The 19,244-nt window shown below is 41.6% G+C and overlaps 1 protein-coding gene across 8 annotated transcripts; it reads right to left on the reverse strand.

The window, feature by feature from the left end:
• Nucleotides 1-1,242: 1,242 nt before the first annotated feature.
• On the reverse strand, nucleotides 1,243-16,102 carry bdnf (brain-derived neurotrophic factor). 8 transcript variants are annotated; one of them, XM_041983419.1, is made up of 3 exons: nucleotides 15,858-16,102; nucleotides 14,279-14,397; nucleotides 1,243-2,673 (listed from the first exon to the last, which is right to left on the reverse strand). In XM_041983419.1, exon 3 carries the CDS (start codon nucleotides 2,650-2,652, stop codon nucleotides 1,843-1,845), a length of 810 nt encoding a protein of 269 aa, XP_041839353.1. In that variant the 5' UTR covers nucleotides 2,653-2,673; nucleotides 14,279-14,397; nucleotides 15,858-16,102; the 3' UTR covers nucleotides 1,243-1,842. The 8 variants fall into 8 exon arrangements, with proteins under 8 accessions (XP_041839353.1, XP_041839345.1, XP_041839362.1 ...); XM_041983411.1 differs by lacking the exon at nucleotides 15,858-16,102 and adding an exon at nucleotides 15,137-15,504; XM_041983428.1 differs by lacking the exon at nucleotides 15,858-16,102 and adding an exon at nucleotides 14,915-14,981.
• Nucleotides 16,103-19,244: the final 3,142 nt, after the last annotated feature.

Consider the following 19,244-nt stretch of genomic DNA (forward strand, 5'->3'; position numbering starts at 1 on the left):
TCTGTCTGGAAGATCCTCCATGATGAATAGCAGGGCAACTTCTCCTGTCTTCATCCAGCAAATCGCAGAAAATCCAAATGGTTGCTTCTTTAAAGGTCACACTTACCTTCATGTTGGTTACGAAGCAGCAAAATGAAGAGTTTTTGAATTTATATGGCACAAAGATGGCATACTTCTATAGCGTTTAAGAAAGTATATGTTGTTTTTGAAGAGCGTCTTTTCTTTCTGAAATATGTCTTATTAGAGGAGAATTAGGCTTATCCCACTACAACCTTAAACTATGCCGTCTAGACTCGGCAAGCAAGGCATTGTGACATGAAATGCTCTGAGTTATTGTTTGCTGGAGGGAATATTGATATAAAGCCACAGTAGTGTCTTAACCCAGATTCAGAGAATTGCTTTTCCTTGTGATCATAGTGACTGTGCAGCTGCATAAAATCTGTGATGATTGTTCTTTTGAAGAGGATTTAAAGATGGGATTACCACTCACTCACAACGAAATGTTGGGTGTATGTCTTTAATGTACACAAATGTATGGGTGGCTGAATCCATCACTGTCAAACTCAGGCATGCCTCATGTGTAGCCAAGCCTACTTGCACTAGTCTGTACTTGACTGTGTAGGCACGTTTCTTGTGATGTTAAGTTCTTGTAATTGTGAAAGATGACATGCGCAGCTGGAGTGATCATCAAGTAAATCTCTGAACACCTGGGTTTGAAATGAAAAAAAATCAAAGCACACAAAGTTGGGTTTTAGTAAAGTGCCAGTGGAGAGCAGGAAGTGGTTTGGGAACATTTTTCCCACTTTTTTCTCTTCTCAAAAACTCAAGCATCCACACCCACAGCACTGTTGTGTTTTTCTTTTCTCCCGTGTATAACCCCAGGATTTGGCGGCAGCCTGAAAAGCTATTAAACAATTTGTTTTTGCTGATGATAATTTTGATAATTATCCGTGCGCATGCTTGTGTGAATAATGTGCCTCACCTGCATGTTTGCTAAGTGAAGTTAACCTGCCTGAAAATGCATTGTTGAAACTTTATCGACATTGATTTTGTTTTTCAGTTGCCTATAGTCATTTTTATTTCTTCAAATATTTCAGTTTAATATTGCAAACAACTTCACAACATACAAAATGGATATTAACCCAGAAACATGTCAATGAATATATATATATATATATATATATATATATATATATATATATATATATATATATATATATATATACTTTTAAAATATGTCTTGTCTTCTGGTTGGGATAAAAAAATAAACAGCAAAGCTTTGACAACAGCACCTTGACATAGTATGTAATTCCAACATTACCTTGAGAAGTTTAGAACAGTAAACAGATAAATTACTGGAGAGGAATTTCTTCTGCTGAATATGTAAACTGATTTTTTTTTCTTTTTTTATGGTCAGCATCATATCCTTTTTTTTTTTTTCTTTTTTTTTCTTTAGTGGAGAATTTCTCAATTCACAATTGAAGCAGCATGCAAGCTTTAGAAGATGGAACTGTCCTCTCATTCCTTGCCTGTTTTTTCCCTTCATTTTCTAATTCTTGGCAACGTAAACAATTCACAATGTCTTGAGTAATGTGATATAGTAATTTAAACTGGGCGCAAATGACTGATCAGATTTTTTTTAATTGTTTACAAGGTCATGAATATGTTCAATAAATAGACTGTAGTATCACTTTTACTGTATAAACTTCATCTTTTTTTACATGCAGTCCATAAAATTTTCATTTGACGGAATAATTTACCCTGTTATGTATATATACAAATAGATATTTTCTCTTTATTCTCTTTTTTAAACTCTTCAATAAAATCTATACATTTTATACACTATCTCCCTCTTTTAATGGTCAATGTGCATACACATGAAGTGTCTATCCTTATAAACCGCCAGCCAATCTTCCTTTTGCTATCCATGGTGAGCGCTCGCACGTAGGACTGGGTTGTCCTGCATTGGGAGTTATAATGCCGCTTGTCTATTCCTCTGCAGCCCTCCTTTGTGTACCCCATGGGGTTGCATTTGGTCTCATAAAAGTATTGCTTCAGTTGGCCATTGGGGACCGGGACCTTTTCCATGACGGTAACTGTCTGCCCAGACATGTCTATTGCCGTCTTTTTATCCACAGCTGTCACCCACTGGCTAATACTGTCACACACGCTGAGCTCGCCACGCCGCGAGGGATCTGAGTGTCGCCGCACCCTCATGGACATATTAGCGGCATCCAGATAGTTTTTATATTCCTCCAGAAGAAAGAGCAACGGCGGCTCCAAAGGCACTTGGTTGCTGATCATCACCCGCGAGTTGTACAGGTCGACATCCTTGTTCACCGTGGCGACCACAGATGACGGGCCCCCACCTCCCTGGCTCTTATCAGCCCCCTGTCCCAGCTGCGCCGCCTCTCCCTCCACCTCCAGCAGCTCCTCTATCACCTGCTCGAACGTGTCCGTGAGCGAGGGCAGTTCCCCGCGCTGGCCTGGCCCACCGCCACTCTGTGGAGTCCCGTGGCCTCGAGCAGCCGTCGCAGCAGCGCCCAAGTACCCTTCCGTCCGATGGCCCCGCATGCCCGGGGCATCTCTCAGGGGCGCAGCTCTCATGCAACTAAAGTATGAAATAACCATAGTAAGGAACAGGATGGTCATCACTCTTCTAACCTGGTGGAACTGGAAGGGGGAGAGAAAGAGAGAAGAGGGGAAGGAGGGAGGGGGGGGACAAGGCAAAACTTTAAGTCAAAGAGCATTTTTAACAAAGTTAGCCTATTCTTGATCCATAATGCATCGTGTAAGCCTCCCTTCTTATTCACACCCACTACTCTTTGTTTGCATGCCAAGAAGAGAGCCCGTAGCTTTGGAAAACCCACAACATGTTTTTATCAAACTGATATTGGCACTGTGTCATCAGTGTTTTCAAACTGTTTGCAAACTGTAATCTATGTGAGGTCTGGCTTAGATTTCTATTTGTTGGCAGTGATGCACAAAAGCTGTGCTGAGCATCAGAGAAACTGCTTATTACTAAAGATAAAATGACACAAATAGAAGCTAAGACACTCTGACAGGCTTGTTATTATTCACAAAATTGTGTGGTATAATTTATAGGGTCTACAGACACGTGCGGCTTTACTGGTCCAAATGATCCTGTTCTGAAATCTCTTGTGCATCGTTCTGTATTAAGAAAGGAAATAGTGGATTTCCATGTTTTCAGATTTCATAGTTACATTCATTTTAAGTTGTTGTACTAAATTAGTAATCAAACTGGCACCTGGGTGAATTTATAGCTTGGACCATGTCAGAGTCAACTGTAAACCGACAGACTGATTAACTCATCATCACTGGTCTGTGCTGCTAGACAGGTCTGACACTAAACCTTGTGGTCGTGAATGTGAACCTGGGGTTTGTTTGTGAGGGAGATTGTTTGTTTTCGGCAGGTGGATGGCGAGAGCGCTGCAGGATGAATGAACAGGATGTCACGAGGAGGCTGTATGACAGAAAGATGTGTCATCCTCCCTGCACTGTACCAACCCTGAGGCTCTGGAGAGAAGCTCACAAATAAGCAAAACGCTGCCAGGGTTTAAACAAATAAATAAAAAATCACCACAGGGAGCCAGGTGTTGCTGAAATGTTGAACATACATCCTTAATCATTGAATTTTCCTGAGCACATGTGCATGCCTTACCTCTGAGAAGCTCTAAGATTCACAGCAAATCAATAAATTGGTGAATATCCAGCAGCCCGAGACATAAAAGCAACCATAGTGGAAAAAAAAAAAGAAAAAAAAAAAAAGAAAACTCTAGATCTTGCTTTCCAGAGGAGCCCATTTAAAAATAGCCTGGCTGAGGCTTTGACTGCACTCCGCATGTCCCATCCTGACACAGGAAAACTTGGCGCGCAAACACACTCTTGGCTCCCCTCAGAATGGACACGAGGACCTTTCCTGTATGGAGGAGCAAAACTCCACCTTAAAAACATTTGTTTCATTCTTAATTGGTATCTGGGGCTGTGGCTGCAATTAACCGACACCACGGTGAGTGCCATAGAGATATCTCGTCTAAAAATAGACGTGCTGGGAGACTCACAGTCTCTATTCAGAATATCACATCCTTCTTCTTAATGAGCCACTTATTCCCCAAGCTCAGTGACGTGCTCCTCCAGAGTGTGTGAGTGTGTGTGTTAGAGGGAGGGTATGAGGAGGGGCTGCCTTGTGCGTGTTTGCAGGGAGATGGGGGAATTTTTCCTCTCACCAATTACAACAACAATGAGGGCAGAAGCCAAAAATGAAAAGCTGATTATCAAACTATCAGAGAGTATTGTTAATAAATCCAATTTCTCCTCTTGAATAATGTTTCAGTTCCAAGAACAAGAATTTTCTGTGAGGCTTCCCAGCACAGAAAAGCCATGTAGGTTTACGGGATTGAGACCAGTCACGAGCTTTATGTGTAGGATGCATTTAGGCTGATATTATTATCAGCATCACGCTCAAATGGTTCCACTTCCACATGAGGGAAATGACGGCAGAGGGCTGATTACTGTTAGGCGTCAAACTTCATGCTGGAAATGGTGCAGACGAAGAGTGCTGCATCTTCCGTAACAGACCACAGGGGTAATATTGCAGTAGCAGGGGGTGGGGAGAGTGCCAGCGTCATTTCGCAGCATAACAACCACAGATGACGTCTCTTCCAGGTCTCCGCAGGGGAGAGGATGGAGGGGAGGAGGTTGCTGGGGGTAATGCCACTCAACGGTGCGCAATTGCATGCTGTTCCCCTGGGTATCCTCTCACCGGGAACGACAGATGATTTTATTTCTATCTCTGTGATTTCCTGTTTCCATCAGGACAATCAATATGGCTTATGCTCTCAATCAACATCCTGTTCAAATGTGATAAAGCCAATGAATCATTTAATTGCTGTGGGACTGGCGAAGAATCTCTGGCTTACATCTTAGAGAGGCTAAATGTGACAAATGTTAGGTTTGGTCTTGTTTCATACATCCAGTGAAGAAACATTTTATTTGAATTCCACATAAAAAAAAGGCTTGATTGCTAACATTATGAGGATGAATAATATAGCAAGAGAGGAGCCTCTAGATGAGCTGTGTGACAACTGGTTGAGTAAAATGAAGCCTCCTCCACCCAGACTGATTAAAACTTTTAAATGAAATCCAGGTATGTACATAAAAAAAAGGTCAGGTTTCATCTAATGCATCTAAATGTGAAGCGCTGAGCACTGAGCTATTAAAATGGAGTAGAGGGAAATAAAGCCTGCAATAACTATGGTTCAAACATGCCTTTATCCTTGAGTTTGAAACGCCCTGAACAATGGGAGCAGGTGAGTGTGTGGACTCCAGCTACTGTTTGGCTTTGACATCTCTAGATGACCACCTGTTCACCTGCTCGGAGAGCTCTGCTGTATGGCAGGGATGTGTAACTTACCCTTGCATTTATTCAGCCAGGTGGGGATTAAAGTGATAAATGCCTCCTTTGACAGTTGCTGAAAAGTTTCTCTAAAGCATGAAAGGACTAGCAAAGACTAGTATTATTACACATTCAGTAATGTTTCCCAGCCTCCCTGCACATGTCAGCACACTTTATGGCTTCCCCTTCACCAACTGCATGCATGATATCTTAAAAGCCATTACAAAGGAATATAAACAGCAGCAGAGATGGAAGAGTTAAGCGTGCCTGCTATATAATAGGAATGAGTGCAACATTTACTTTCTGCCTCCACCGCTGCTCCCTTGTGGGCATCCGTCTTTTTTTAATTCCTCAAGAACAGTGGAGGCCAGAACTATTTACCTAGCAGCATGTTTTGTCATGCTCAATGTGTAAAGCCAACAATTCCATCTGTTCACTTTGGGGGAAACTAAAAAAAAAAAAAAAAAAAAAAAAAAAAGAGAGAGAGAGAGAGAGAGAGAGAGAGAGAGAGAGAGAGAGAGAGAGAGAGAGAGAGAAATAAGAAGAAAATATTATCAAAATGTATACCCCTCCTGTGTCACAATGGAGCTCTTAAGAAAGCCATTTAGACTTAATTGAGTTGTCTGCAGTAATGGCTGACACATGTGGAAGCTTGCTCCCCTGAGATCTGTTTTCAATCTGAAACAGCTTTAGAGCGCGTTTAGTAATAGATGAGCATCACTGTGGATTATACCTGGCCTCCAGGCCAACCCCAGCTCCTGCCACAGAAAGCCCAGAATTCAAATATCCGTTGAGTGATTAATGCTACCCAAATGAGTTGTTGCCTTGCTTTCTTCTACTCTGTGTGCAGCAGTGGACAATTTGAAGGCTACAATAGCTGCTGTCAAAGCTGACCCTAGTAGGAGGCTCCATAATCGATCCAGTTTTAAGTGTTAATGCACACAGCTTCCTGGTGGAAGCTTTATGAAGAAATCCATAATTCATTTTAACCCTTGAACAGTGAAACCCAACCACTGAAAAGACACCAACAGGCCTCTGACTCCAAATGGACAGCGCTGCAGTTCACAAATCTGTACGCTAGATGGCGCATGAGACCGTGAAATAATGAGTTTTCCACCCTTTCTTTACCTCCCCCTGTGAAACACTAGATAGATAGATAGATAGATAGATAGATAGATAGATAGATAGATAGATAGATAGATAGATAGATAGATAGATAGATAGATAGATAGTTAGATAGATAGATAGATTTGGGGGTAAAGTTGGACGCAATTTAGTCTCAACTCTTAGTCCAAAGGGGCTCTTTTTCCCAGAAAGTACACCATTAATTTAACACGAATCATTATTGTGTATTATTGTGATCCTTGAAACTGTCTTAAACGCGCCAGTTTTCCACTAATTTATATGTTTTAATCAGTTGTTTGTGCTGTGAAGTTATTCAGTGCAAGCACAAAACCCAACAGCGCTAAGTTGGCCGCAGTTGAGCGTTTTGGTCTCGGGTGTCCTATAAAGTCTTAATGAGTTCATCAAAGTGTTTTTCCTCTCTAGAAACAATGATATAAAACAGCATGGAGTTTTTTTTTCCACTTTGGAGGAGGGCCTTAAGTTAGATGAGCAAATACAGACAAATACCGCGAGAAAGGACTTTATTTGGCTATTTAAGATGTTAAGTCGCAGTTGAAATGTTCAAATTCGATCGATTTCATACACAGACACTTTGTTGGCAACTTATAAGCAAAAAAAAAAAAAAAAAAAAAAAAAAAAAAAAAAAACACTAATAATTGCTCAATCTGCTCCAGTAGCTAATGAAACAACAGTCGTTTTTCACGAGATTACATCTCCTGAGCTCGTGCTCTCCACTGGAAACCCAATCAACATAATAACTGCGTTTTTTATTAATGAACGGGTGGATAAGGTTACACATATCCCCTCTCGGGCTGCGGCGCTGTCTGCTCGCAAGATAACTGGACTTGATCTAGCTACTTTTAGACCCCCCTTCCCCCACCACCACCACCACTACCACCACCTTACACACACACACACACACACACACACACACACACACACACACACACACACACACACACACACACACACACACACACCAGCTGTCTTTTTTCTCGAGAAGCATCAAATAAAACCAAAGTGTTTAAGCAAGTTATGTCAAAATAAAACAGACACATACCTTTTACTGCCCAGTCGTTAAAACAGACCATTCAACAGGACAGTGGTGTCATCTGGGATGTTTTGGACAACTCCCCGAGTAATTTACTTAAGCGGTATTTTCCTCTCTGCACTCTCCCGACAAAAGCTTCAGGATATCTCTTCAGCTTTGGAGCAAATAGATTAAATTATTGATGCTGGAAATTGCATGGCTGAGGTAATGCACTCCCATGGCTGCGCGGCTCCTTTGGAGATCGTCTGAAAGTGAAGTTGTCGCATGCCGAAACGCCGCCACATGCAGCAGCAGCACGGGATGAGAGACCTCTGGAGCTGAAATGAGAAGCCTCTTTGCAACTACAGTAACTTTACTACACAATGACGCTGCAACATGTGACCTGCCGCTGGCTGACTGGTCGCCACCAAACTCCTGTTTAAACAGCCCCGAGGCGAAACTATTAATGCGCTTCCAGTGTGCATTACGCGCTTTTGTTTGCCCGCGTACCGTTCAGCCTGCGTCCAAACCATAATGTCTGGCAATATACAAAGCACAACTGAAGACTCCGCTCTTCCGTATTTGTTGCTCAGCCTACAGAGGAGACATATTTTTTTAAGGTTTTGCGTAACAGCGCGTCTCCACCATAGTCATGATACATCCTGCCATTCAGAGATGGTCAATTTAAGGCAAATTAGATATTAAAAGTCAGTATAACCCTTTGTTGTGGAGATCTGTACAAAGTGAGGAAATCAGGATATAAACAAACAACAACAAAAAAGTAAAAAAATAAAACAAAACGTAAAAAAAAAAAAACAAAAAACAAAAAACAAAAAAAACAAAAAACCAAAACAATGATACATATGTGATTTGTGGAGGTTTTGACATTGTTAAATCCATCTCATAACAGTTTTTATCCTAATAAAACCCAACAATCTATCATATGCTGTCACTCTGAGTCATCATTATAACTTATAATCATGCTGCATTGATAGATCATAAAGTTTCTTCTTTCTTTTGATTCTGACGGCCATCACCAGAACAGATCCATCACCCCCCCCCCCCCCGGAAACACACACACACACACACCTGCAGATGCCCTAGAGCGCACTGACCAGCTTTCACAGGTTATTATCACCAAATGTCAGCCAAGCAAACCTGGTTAATTACATACAATGAACTGCCTCAGACAATGGAGCAGCTCTGCTTCTTTATGCTTCCCTCACCTGAAGCAAACTGGGAACAATTCAGTCCCTTTTTAAAGTAGGATTCAAATAGAGATGTCAGTGGAGGCCCCATCTTTCAATGGGTGATGAACGTTTGGAAATTCCACCTCTGATGAATACAAGAGTGTGCATAATGGAGGAATAGCAGCTCATTATCCCTCTGACTTGGCCCTGGTCCAGTGCAAAGATTTATTGTGATGCGTTTGCTATATTGCCATCATGATTCTTTCTCTGCATGTGCTTATGAGCCAGAGAGCTCTTGTTTGGCATGCAGCAGTATGGGAGTGGATGCTCACACCTGCTTAATGAGTCACTCCCACCTCCAACACACCCGGGGACATGCCAAGATAGATATAGCCCTCCCCAAAGGCTCACAGGAGGTAAGGGCAAACTCTGGATGACAAAGAGTTGCATCAGCAATCACTGAGCGACATGACTCCAAAGAGGATAAAAAAAAAATATCCACACTGCACATGGGGGCTGTTCCAAACAAGTAATTCATAAATAAATCACTTGGCATCTCATTAGAGGAGTAAAAACAACAACATGGTGTCTCATTTCTGCAAATGCAGCACAACTAAAGGTGGCACATCAAGAGAAGTCTTCTGGCTTGCATGTGAGAGGCTGAATTTCTGAATGAAAGTAATGAAATGTCTAATACCTGGGAGTAAAAGGAGTTGTGAGCATCTTTTGACTCACCCAGTTGAGGATCAAACAGAGGCTTGACAGCCTCAACCTGTTATAAGGCAACCAGGAGTCATTCTGAAACATACAAACCCACTATTTAATCTGAACTGAGGTTTAAGACTTCTTAAGGTGTAAGCTTTCTCAGCTCTGACTTTGTGGAGTGAAATCTTCTGTCTTTGCATGTTCCATAGCAAATTTGTACAGGTTTCACCAGCTGGGTAGTCCTCTCCTCACATCTCCCAACCTTGTTCGTGCAGCAGAAAGAAGAAACAAACCCAAGAACTGAAAACCCAGCAAACTTGTATAACCTTTCAAGGCTTCTCTCACCAAAATGCAGCACGACGCTGACAGGTCCACACTGCTGAAAGCTTCATTTAACAGGTAGAATTATGTCTCCTTGCACAAGAGAAGGGCCATGTAACTTGGACGAAATGACATTTTGTGAAATGTCATTTTCACAGGGGATAAAGGGAGGCGACAAGGGTATTTTGATCAAAGTGGAATTGCATTCCTGCTCAAGGAGCAAACAAGTCAACTGAGAAAACATTTTGTATGAGGTTGGATGACGTCAAAGGAGTTGAGAGAGTGAGCTAGAGAACAGCTGAAATAACTCTCAAACTGGTAAACTCAGTGTAGGTCTGTCTTTAATCAGAGTGAGGAGTTAATGTCATCCCTCCTGTGATGACAATAACCTTTAATGTAATCATGAGGCACCCATAACAGACTAGTCTTCTACGCCTCATATATACTTCTATAGGCATAAACAGCAAACCACTCCAGCATGCTGAGTCCCTGTCTGGCTGTCCCTCTTCCTGTCCAATCAATATGGTTTGCATGAATGAAAATACTACAGTCTTGCCAATTCAATCTGAAATGTTTGCCATGAATTCATATAACTAAGAGAAAGAGAAAGGGAGGGAGGGTGGGAGTGATTTGCTAGTCAAAGGAGGCTGTAGAGAACCAAAACAGTGGCTTATACCCTTAGCTTGATATGACACATCCTGCCACCATTTGCAACTACAGGTTCAGAGTTCAGTATTTTATAGATTTAAGTAAATCTTTAGATTTAGATTCAGGTAGTCTCAAGCACTTTAATGTTTCTGACACTCAGGAAGCACAAAGATATTATTTAATGCTTGCAGGAGTTGCTTCAATCCAGTGGACGTGCTGCATTTTCACATGCTGAGAAATCCTCCTGAATGATGAACGCCACCTTCTCTCACACACGCGCGCGCGCACACTCTCTCTCTCTCTCACACACACACACACAGCATCGTGAATTCTCGTCCCGCAGTGGTCCGACATAAGATATCTCAACTACATCCACGGTGTATTAATAACTTATCGTGGGTTTATAACAGCAATCACGCCACTGAATGACGAATAACTAAAGGTTCGGAATAAGGTTCAAAGCGTCGCCTCCTGCCAGAACTTGTTTGAACAAGCTTGTTAATTGGATGAAGGTGATAGTGATGAAGATGATGGCGTGGTGACTAAAGCAGTGGCGGCACCGACCGCGACTGCGGCGCCGATATAGCCTACATTTCCATAATGATCAAGATGATTAATTTTCGCTCTAAATATATCGTGACGTCCGCTCAGCTCTGAGCCGAGATTTCCGCCCAAAAATAATCAATAGCCTATTTATTATTGGTATCAAACTTTATCTTGGATTAAATGCAGGATTTCATGAATGAAAAGGTTTGTGGCAAAGTGGGAAAACACATTCCGCCTTTTTTTCAACAAATAATCTAAATAGATTCTTCCGATATTAAAAAATAAAGAAAAAGAAACCCACATTTAGGCCACAGAGAGCATAAATTGATCGCAATAAAAAAACAAAGGAAAAAAATCCTGAAGAAACAACAGATAAAGGCCAAAATTTGCATCATGAATACACGCAACCCCCCCCCCCCCCCCCCAAAAAAAAGCTACATAAAACAACTCATTATTAATGCTGTTTATATTAATGCGCAACGCATTTCACTTATTTATTTACATATTTTCGTTGTCAGGCCGAAAGAATTTAATTTGATTTCTTTGCAGTGAAACCTACCATCAGGTTTGTTATTGACGCCCACCCCAACTCTGCAGAGCTGAGAGTGCACAGAGAGATGGAGGGAGGCAGAGAGAGAGAGAGAGAGAGAGAGAGAGAGAGAGAGAGAGAGAGAGGGGAGATTCTCGGTAAAGATAACACACGCGGAGAAGCACGCACGCAGGCGCGAGCGCACGCGGCCGCACGCCCGCACACAGGCGCACGCAACCCCATTTATGGACTGATCCGCTGACGTACATTGCAGAAAAGTGCTATAAAAAAAACCTTCATACATACAAAGTGTGTCGTGCCACCCCACAGACCCCTCCTAACCCGCCTCCACTCATCCCTCCTCCTCCACCCAACACGCCCACGCCCACACCATAATCCCACGTCTCAGTGAAAAAAACAATAAATAAATAAAATAAAAATTCTGCTACATAGCCAGAAAATAGACATTCTGTTGAGAAAATGTTAAATTTATAAATAAGTATAGCCGATGAAGATGATGCAATAAAAAGGAATTAAACATCTCATTCAGCAGGCTAAATTTTTTTTAAAGTGTAACAATTTCCTTGATCATATGCAAACTAAAACCTTTACCGATTCATTAGATAAATTATTCATTGCCCATAATTTGTTCAGTGAACGGCTTCTTGGTAAATTGAAGCCTGATACATAGCTATCACAGTTGCGTCGCAGCCTTCAATAAATAAGCGTTTTTATGAATGTCGAGCAGCCTTATAATATGATCTATTTTGGTTTCAGTGTCTCATAAAATGAGGAGTAATAGGCTGTAATATGTAGAAGCCGATTTACGCACATTACATTGCTGGGCAAAAATTACCGAAAACGCCAGTGGAAAAGTCCCATAATTCAAATGCAATTAGGAATTTACTGGATACATTCACATTTATTTGAAGAAGCACCATGCATGAGAAATCTAGATTAAAACAGGACTACCAGTGGGCGTTAGGGGGCTTTTCTCTTCTGTTGCTGTGATTTTTATACAATTGCTTCGTCTTGGATCAGAAATTTAAAAAAAATCTTTGACCAAAGAAGAAGAAGAAAAAAAGATGAGTGAGAAAGCGGGGGAGAGGGAGGGATGTGGAGGGGAAAGAAGGGGAGAAATAAACAATATCCACAGCTTATGCATCCGTGCGAGACGATTTTTTTTAAAGCTATAATTCCTTTCAATAGAGCAGAGGAACAAAATCTCTAATCAGTTTTGAGTGATGGTTCGTCTGTATTTTAATTGGCTCGATGAGTGATTTTACACGTGTCCCGTTTTAAAGGTAACAAAAGAAAAAAAAAAGAAATAGAAGTGTTGCTTCCTGAACAATTGCATATCATGCCATCTCATCTCTCAGCATAACATTTAGCCATAACATCTGTCAGTGGATGCACTTTGACCACGCCCATCTTTATTGTAATTTTTTACGCAGGAATAATGTGGCAATTTGTATACTGTAAAAGGAGACTCGCGAGTCAAAGAGATTGCGAATTAATTAATTTTTCTTTTCTACTCCCTCCGTTTTTTTCTTTCTTTTTTTTTTTAATTCACTGGTAGGCTGTGTTTGACAGGTCGACACAGAGCCGTGTACGGACAAAAGAGGGGGGTAGGGTAGCAGGTGAAGTGAAAAGCACCTTATGAATGAAACGGTGGAGCGGTCGTAGTAAAAACACAAGTGATTTGGTGGCGATGACGGGAGGGGATGGGGGGCGGGGGGGGGGGGATGCGGGGGGGGGGGGGGGGGGGGGGGGGGGGGGGGGGGGGGGGGGGGGGGGGGGGGGGGGTAAAAGAGTAGGGCTATTTTTGGTCGATAACAAAATCCAGAGGGTTTGACATCAAGTCAAAACATGAATGCAGCAGACCAAACAAAATAGACGTGAAAAAAAGCAAAAATAGATAGATAGATAGATAGATAGATAGATAGATAGATAGATAGATAGATAGATAGATAGATAGATGTGTTACCAGACTATTTTATGATATGCACCTGCATTCTACTCCAGTTCGTGCTAGAAGGATCACTGCAGCGTCTTAAGTCCCATATTGAGAGCATGATTAGGCACAACGCAACGATTACGCAAATTATGTTGCAGCAGGCAGTGTTCGGGAACTCCAAAAACGCTTCAAAAAGCTCTTTTTCGGTACGACAACGGGTTCCAGTTAAAACACGAGACAAAGCCTTTTATGAATGTGCACTCGTCAATCATTTTAAAACATAAGCCTAATTTTACTGAGTAAAAATATATAAATGGTTTAGGAGGTATATTGGTCACCTGGATCGGATCTCATTTCGGAGTTCTCTCGGTTAGTGATGTCCACAATTAACACACTGTCAAGGCGAAAGGCTGCATGTTGTAGTTTAAAACCGAAGTTGATTTGAGAAAAGCCAGAAGCCCGTTAGAACGGCAGGAAAAAAAAGACTGACATGAAAACAATGGATTGTGCTCTTACCTTAACAAGGGGCTGACAACCACTATGTGCGTGGTTAGATCTCCGCGACCAAGACTTGCATGTCCCAAAGTTTAACGCAGTGTGGGGGGGCTTATAGGTACCGAGAATGTGCTGTGCAAAGACCAGACGCCCTAACATTTCAACTTTCACAGTGCTCTAGAAAAAAACCCTACATTTTAAAGCACAAGCTCTTTTAATGGCAACCTTTCCCCATTTTTTTTATTTTCTTTTTCCCTCTTTAGAATCCCGTTTATTTTCCGTTTACAGACCACAGGCTCCTTGAGAATAAGCTTACCAAAAGTTGAAAAAACAATCCCAGGTTTGGCAAAGGGGGACTGGGAAAAGAGAGAAAGAGAGTTGGCGTCCACTCGGCGTTTTAGTCCATGCACGACTCCGGTGCCTCTGTCCAACGTGCTGAAAGCATAACACAGCCAGGGTAACTATATGAGGGGGCAAGAAAATATCTATACTTTTGTTTGAGTGCCCACTTTAAACTGCTTTTCTCTTTTTTTCCTCATTTTATTTAACTATGTTACTTCCCCTTGTCACGTGTATTTTCCCACCCCTTGCCAAACCAGTCCTGTAAATATTTGATCACATATCGGTCGGACATTTCCTTTCAGATAACTGCACCTATATGACAAACGCCGGTTCAATTCAGTGTACGGTCGCCTTAAAAGGCAACACTCTCACGCCAAATTACTGCCGACGGCTCATACTGATCCCTATCGTTCCACATGCTTATGACAAATGTCTCAGGTAAGTGGCACATGTTGCTTATTTTTTAAAACAGGAGCAGCGCACTCAAAAAGAACATACATACATGCATAAAACATAAAGCCCTCACTGCCAACAAACAGCCCTCCAAAGCAGTGTATAGCCTACATCACATCCACACATTGCGCGCAGATACAATGTAATATTTCCTTACCCCTTTTACTGAACCGGCATATCCTGAGCAGATAAATGCCACACAATCTTTTTCACACAAGCTTTGTCAACATCAGCCTCACCAGACATGGGTCTCGATACTGAGTTTGTCAAGTAACCTCTGAGTCCAACCCTTCCAGCAATGCGTTGCCAGACTAAACAACAAGCACGACTATACTTGTAATCATCCCTTATCTGCTGTGTGTTTTCCATTGCTACTTACCATTTTCCCCTACGCTGTCCTGGAGATAGAAGTGTCTTAATATCCACTCACTCCAACAGATGCTGGTAGGTAATGTGTCTTGTTTGAAGTCATCATATGAGAACTTCTGCTGTGCTCAGTAGATCGCCCACCACTTCGCTGACTTATGAATCTAATAACCCTTTGCAATATCGGCGTGCTTAAACTCTCTTAGGCAACACCTTGGTGGCTCTACAGTTAAGACAAATAACAACAATCCTGGCTTGTCAGTAAAGCTTGTACAGATATACGTAACACCCTCTCCCGGACAACGCCATTAAGGGTCTTACGTGATTGAAATGAGCGACGGCGGTACAAGTTTGTGGGGATACGAGTTCCTGGCTGATGGCTCTTTCCCTACTTCAAATCTTTAAATCCGCATCGAGGAACAATGACGGACATGCAACTTCTGACATATTCACGTGTTTGTTTGTTATAGACCGTAAACTCCTTATTTGGCGAAGGGCCAAAGGCCTATTACGCACACGCACAACCAGTCATTTAGATTTGTCCAACACGGACAATACACAGCAGGTTGGCTTTACAAAACAAACATTTATAGCGCCCCTATGTCTGCTTGTCAAGTTCTCCAGGAACTTGTTGCTGCGCAAAAACACCACCCCCTTTCTCTTTGTTTTTTTCTTTTCTTTTCTCTAATTTTTTCCTCTCTTGCTGGACCCGACTCTTTCATATATATACTTACACTGTCAAATTTTGCTGGGAGTGCTGCGTATTTTTTCCTTCTCCGGACTGATGTAAAACAAATCAAAAAGTTATTCCACGTCCTCCACGAGCACAATTTCACCGAGAGAAGTGTCCAAAGCGTTTAAAGTCAGGTATGATACTTTTCGATCAGTAATATGAAGATCAAAGGCGAAATCTGTTTTCAGTAAAATTCCATCAGTTGCACTGCCAACACTCAGCCATCTGATTGTTATGCAGTGACGAAGCGCCGTGCTTGCAAGTGAAGCCCCAAATGTACTAAGTAACATGAGTAATAGGTGATATTTTGCCTGAATCTTTGCCAGCATCCCAAACTTTGTGTGTAAGGAAAGTGTCATTCTTGTGGTATAAATTACTTTTTTTTTCGGAATAGTTTATGGAAATTACGCAGCATGGGTGGCGTGTTTTTGGAACCTGTGGGTGTGCACCTGGAAAAACGCAATGGCATAAATATGACAAGTCTTCGGACTTGGCTTACAGATCATCATAGTTGTTTAGGTAGTTGAAAGTCACTCAGACCTGTCACTTTGGTTCGTCTGGTTCCTCACAAGGAAGCAAAAGATCCAGAGGACTGAAGGTGGGGCAACACTTACCATTTTTTCATCATATAAGATTGATTGAAGTTTTTTGCCCCCTAATGGAAAAAATTATGCAAGTTTCTGTGTGGTCAGTGACACTTGTCAATATTGTTCCAAACTTTTGACACATTCAAAAATCTTTTCTTGGCAAATACTGTATTGATTCTTATCTAGCATGACTGTGCATGTACTGTCATCACACTTGTAGAGGTACTTGCCAAAAAACTTACTTTCATTGGAGTGTGTATTAATACATTTCTGCCTCAAAGACACAAGATGGCATAATCAGCTAAAATGAGTGTCCTTTTGTTGAATTTTAAACATTGCTTGCCAAGAAAGATGCAGCTTTTTGTGAGCCTGCAACAAGTGCTGGACATGAGAGTCACATAGCTTATTATCCTTGAGCTCACTCTGAAAGCTTTTCACACAGCCAGCTACTCATTATAGGCTACTAATAAAAGGCAGCAACATAAAGACAGAGGTAACGCATTCCAGCTGAGTGTGGACAGCTTTAAGAAGAACTTCCTTCATTTGCCTTGCATGATGAAGTGATCAGAATGTATGTGTCCAGTCACATCTTGGGCTCCTACCATCATCCTACTCTCATGCCTTTTTGTTTCCTGACGTGGTAACTTGACTTGCTCCTACTTGTGATGTTGTTAACACTTCCTCTGCTCCCACAGCTTTTCGCAGACTCTGTTACTGACTCATGCTCGTCCTTTTTCCACTATCCATGCCCTCCCCCGCACTCTTCGCCATAATATCTTATGGCTGAGTCCGAGGTCACAGATCAATCACTCCATCCCCTGAGCTGCATATGACTGCATGGCATTTTGCTCCATGGTCTGCCAGCGTACTTCACCTCTTTTGAGCTTACTCTTGGAACTTTTAAGCGTTTGAGTGCAAGATATTTTGGCAAAGGGGGTGTTTTTGAAATGTATGGCCAACAGGGTGCATCTTGAGATAAATATGGATGTGGTCTGAAACACTGAGACTGGTATAGATACTACTGGACACACAACGTAAAAGTGTGCTCTACAGCACTTGCTTTAGTGGCTGCTTTATTAAAACTTGTGTTGTACACAACACAAAGTGTCTTTGAGATGTGATTCCTGCCAACAGTCTATCAATGAAAGCGTGAAAATGAACTCCACCTCCACCAGTGACAAGTGCACAAATGAATCATGAAAAAAGAAAACCAAAAAACAAGTATTGTTTAAGTCATTTTAACACTGCAGTCATCATACTTCCCTGTTTACATCTGCTAATCATATTTGGGCCCCGTCTGGTCTCTAGAATCATTACAAAAAAGCAGAGGGCCCAGCCTTAAACTTTAAGTCTATAAACACTTTCCTCCTCTACGATGTAATGACAACTATTAAGCCAGGATGGATCCAGTCAGGGCTGTGTGTATCATTATTCTGTCTTAATCTTTGTTCCATAAATATTGATAACAAGAGTCCTACGTCATGAGTTACTAGTACCTGCTGTTATAAATAGAAGCAAGTTATCTCTTACTGTCAGATCCCAGTATATCTCCCCCACTCTACCTCTTGTATCTACAGGAAGTTGAGCTCTGGGACAAACAAAGACAAGGCAGAAAACAACAAACAGCCTGATTACACACCAGTAAATCAAACCACTGCTCCTCTTTTCTCTGCCACTCACCATTTAATGGTCAAACAAACTGGCATTAAGAGAAAATAAACTGCTGAGCATAAAACGTTGCGATTTATTTACATAAAGATGTCATTTCTTTTGAAAATAATGAACCATAATTTCCTAATGACCCCATCAAAAGAGTTGACAATGTGCTTCATGCTGTACATCTGTCATTTAGTAGTGCAGCTTAATAATATTTCTGTGGAGTGTGGAATTAATTATCAGGCTTGGTTGGTGACTCAGAGCTCAGGTCCTCAGAAAGTAACGCAGCCCGTAAATAATCACCCCTCTGTCACCATACCTCACACTGAAAGTAAGCGCTGCATTTGTGCTAATTTCCTTGTTCTATGTGTAGTGTCACAGACAGGGTTAGGGTTAGGATGGATGAGATTTGGGTTGCCCCACTAGCTTAACAGGCTAAAATTGAACTGAATGTGCTTATGTGGCTCTAAGTGGTTTCTATATAACTTTGCAGCTCACATACTTATCTGTTTTCTCATCTTACCAGGTAAACACCAGTTAACTATGTAAACTCTGTAGCTTTAGGTGTGACATATCAATGCATAGATCTGCTAACTCTCACTAACCTTCGTCTGCACAACAGCCTGGAATGGAGGCTGCTGCCTGTCTGCCCTTATCTTTATGACTGCGTGGGTGAAAGGGGTAATCTTGGGCCTGTCACTGGACTGAGAAGCTGCCAAACAACAGCAAGGGTAAGCACGAAAGTTTGTTTTTTAAACAATCAAAAACATGCTGGATAAAACTCCTTTCTTAGTCAACAAGAGAAGCAACAAGAAAAATATAGATCCAAACTGGTTTAAGATCAAATATTGCCCCAGGACTGTGATTTATTTACAAACTAAATGAATGCAATGCATTTTAATTCTTCAGCTTGGTGTTTCTAAGATGAGACTGCGTGTGAGTGTTTGTGTAAGTTTGGATGGGTATGGAGTGGTGTGAATTTGAATGGATATATTTGCATCTTGTTGTTTAGCCAAAGGCATTATTGGTTCCCCGTGGTAGTGACCTGAAATTTTGCATGCACTGCAACCCTGCAAATGGTAGCCCCTTTATGCTCAGCAAAATATAGCACACAAGAAGCATAAAGCACTGACCTTCAATACAAC

The sequence above is a fragment of the Melanotaenia boesemani genome, chromosome 1, assembly GCF_017639745.1.
Source record: "Melanotaenia boesemani isolate fMelBoe1 chromosome 1, fMelBoe1.pri, whole genome shotgun sequence".
NCBI classification, from domain to species: Eukaryota; Metazoa; Chordata; class Actinopteri; order Atheriniformes; family Melanotaeniidae; genus Melanotaenia; species Melanotaenia boesemani.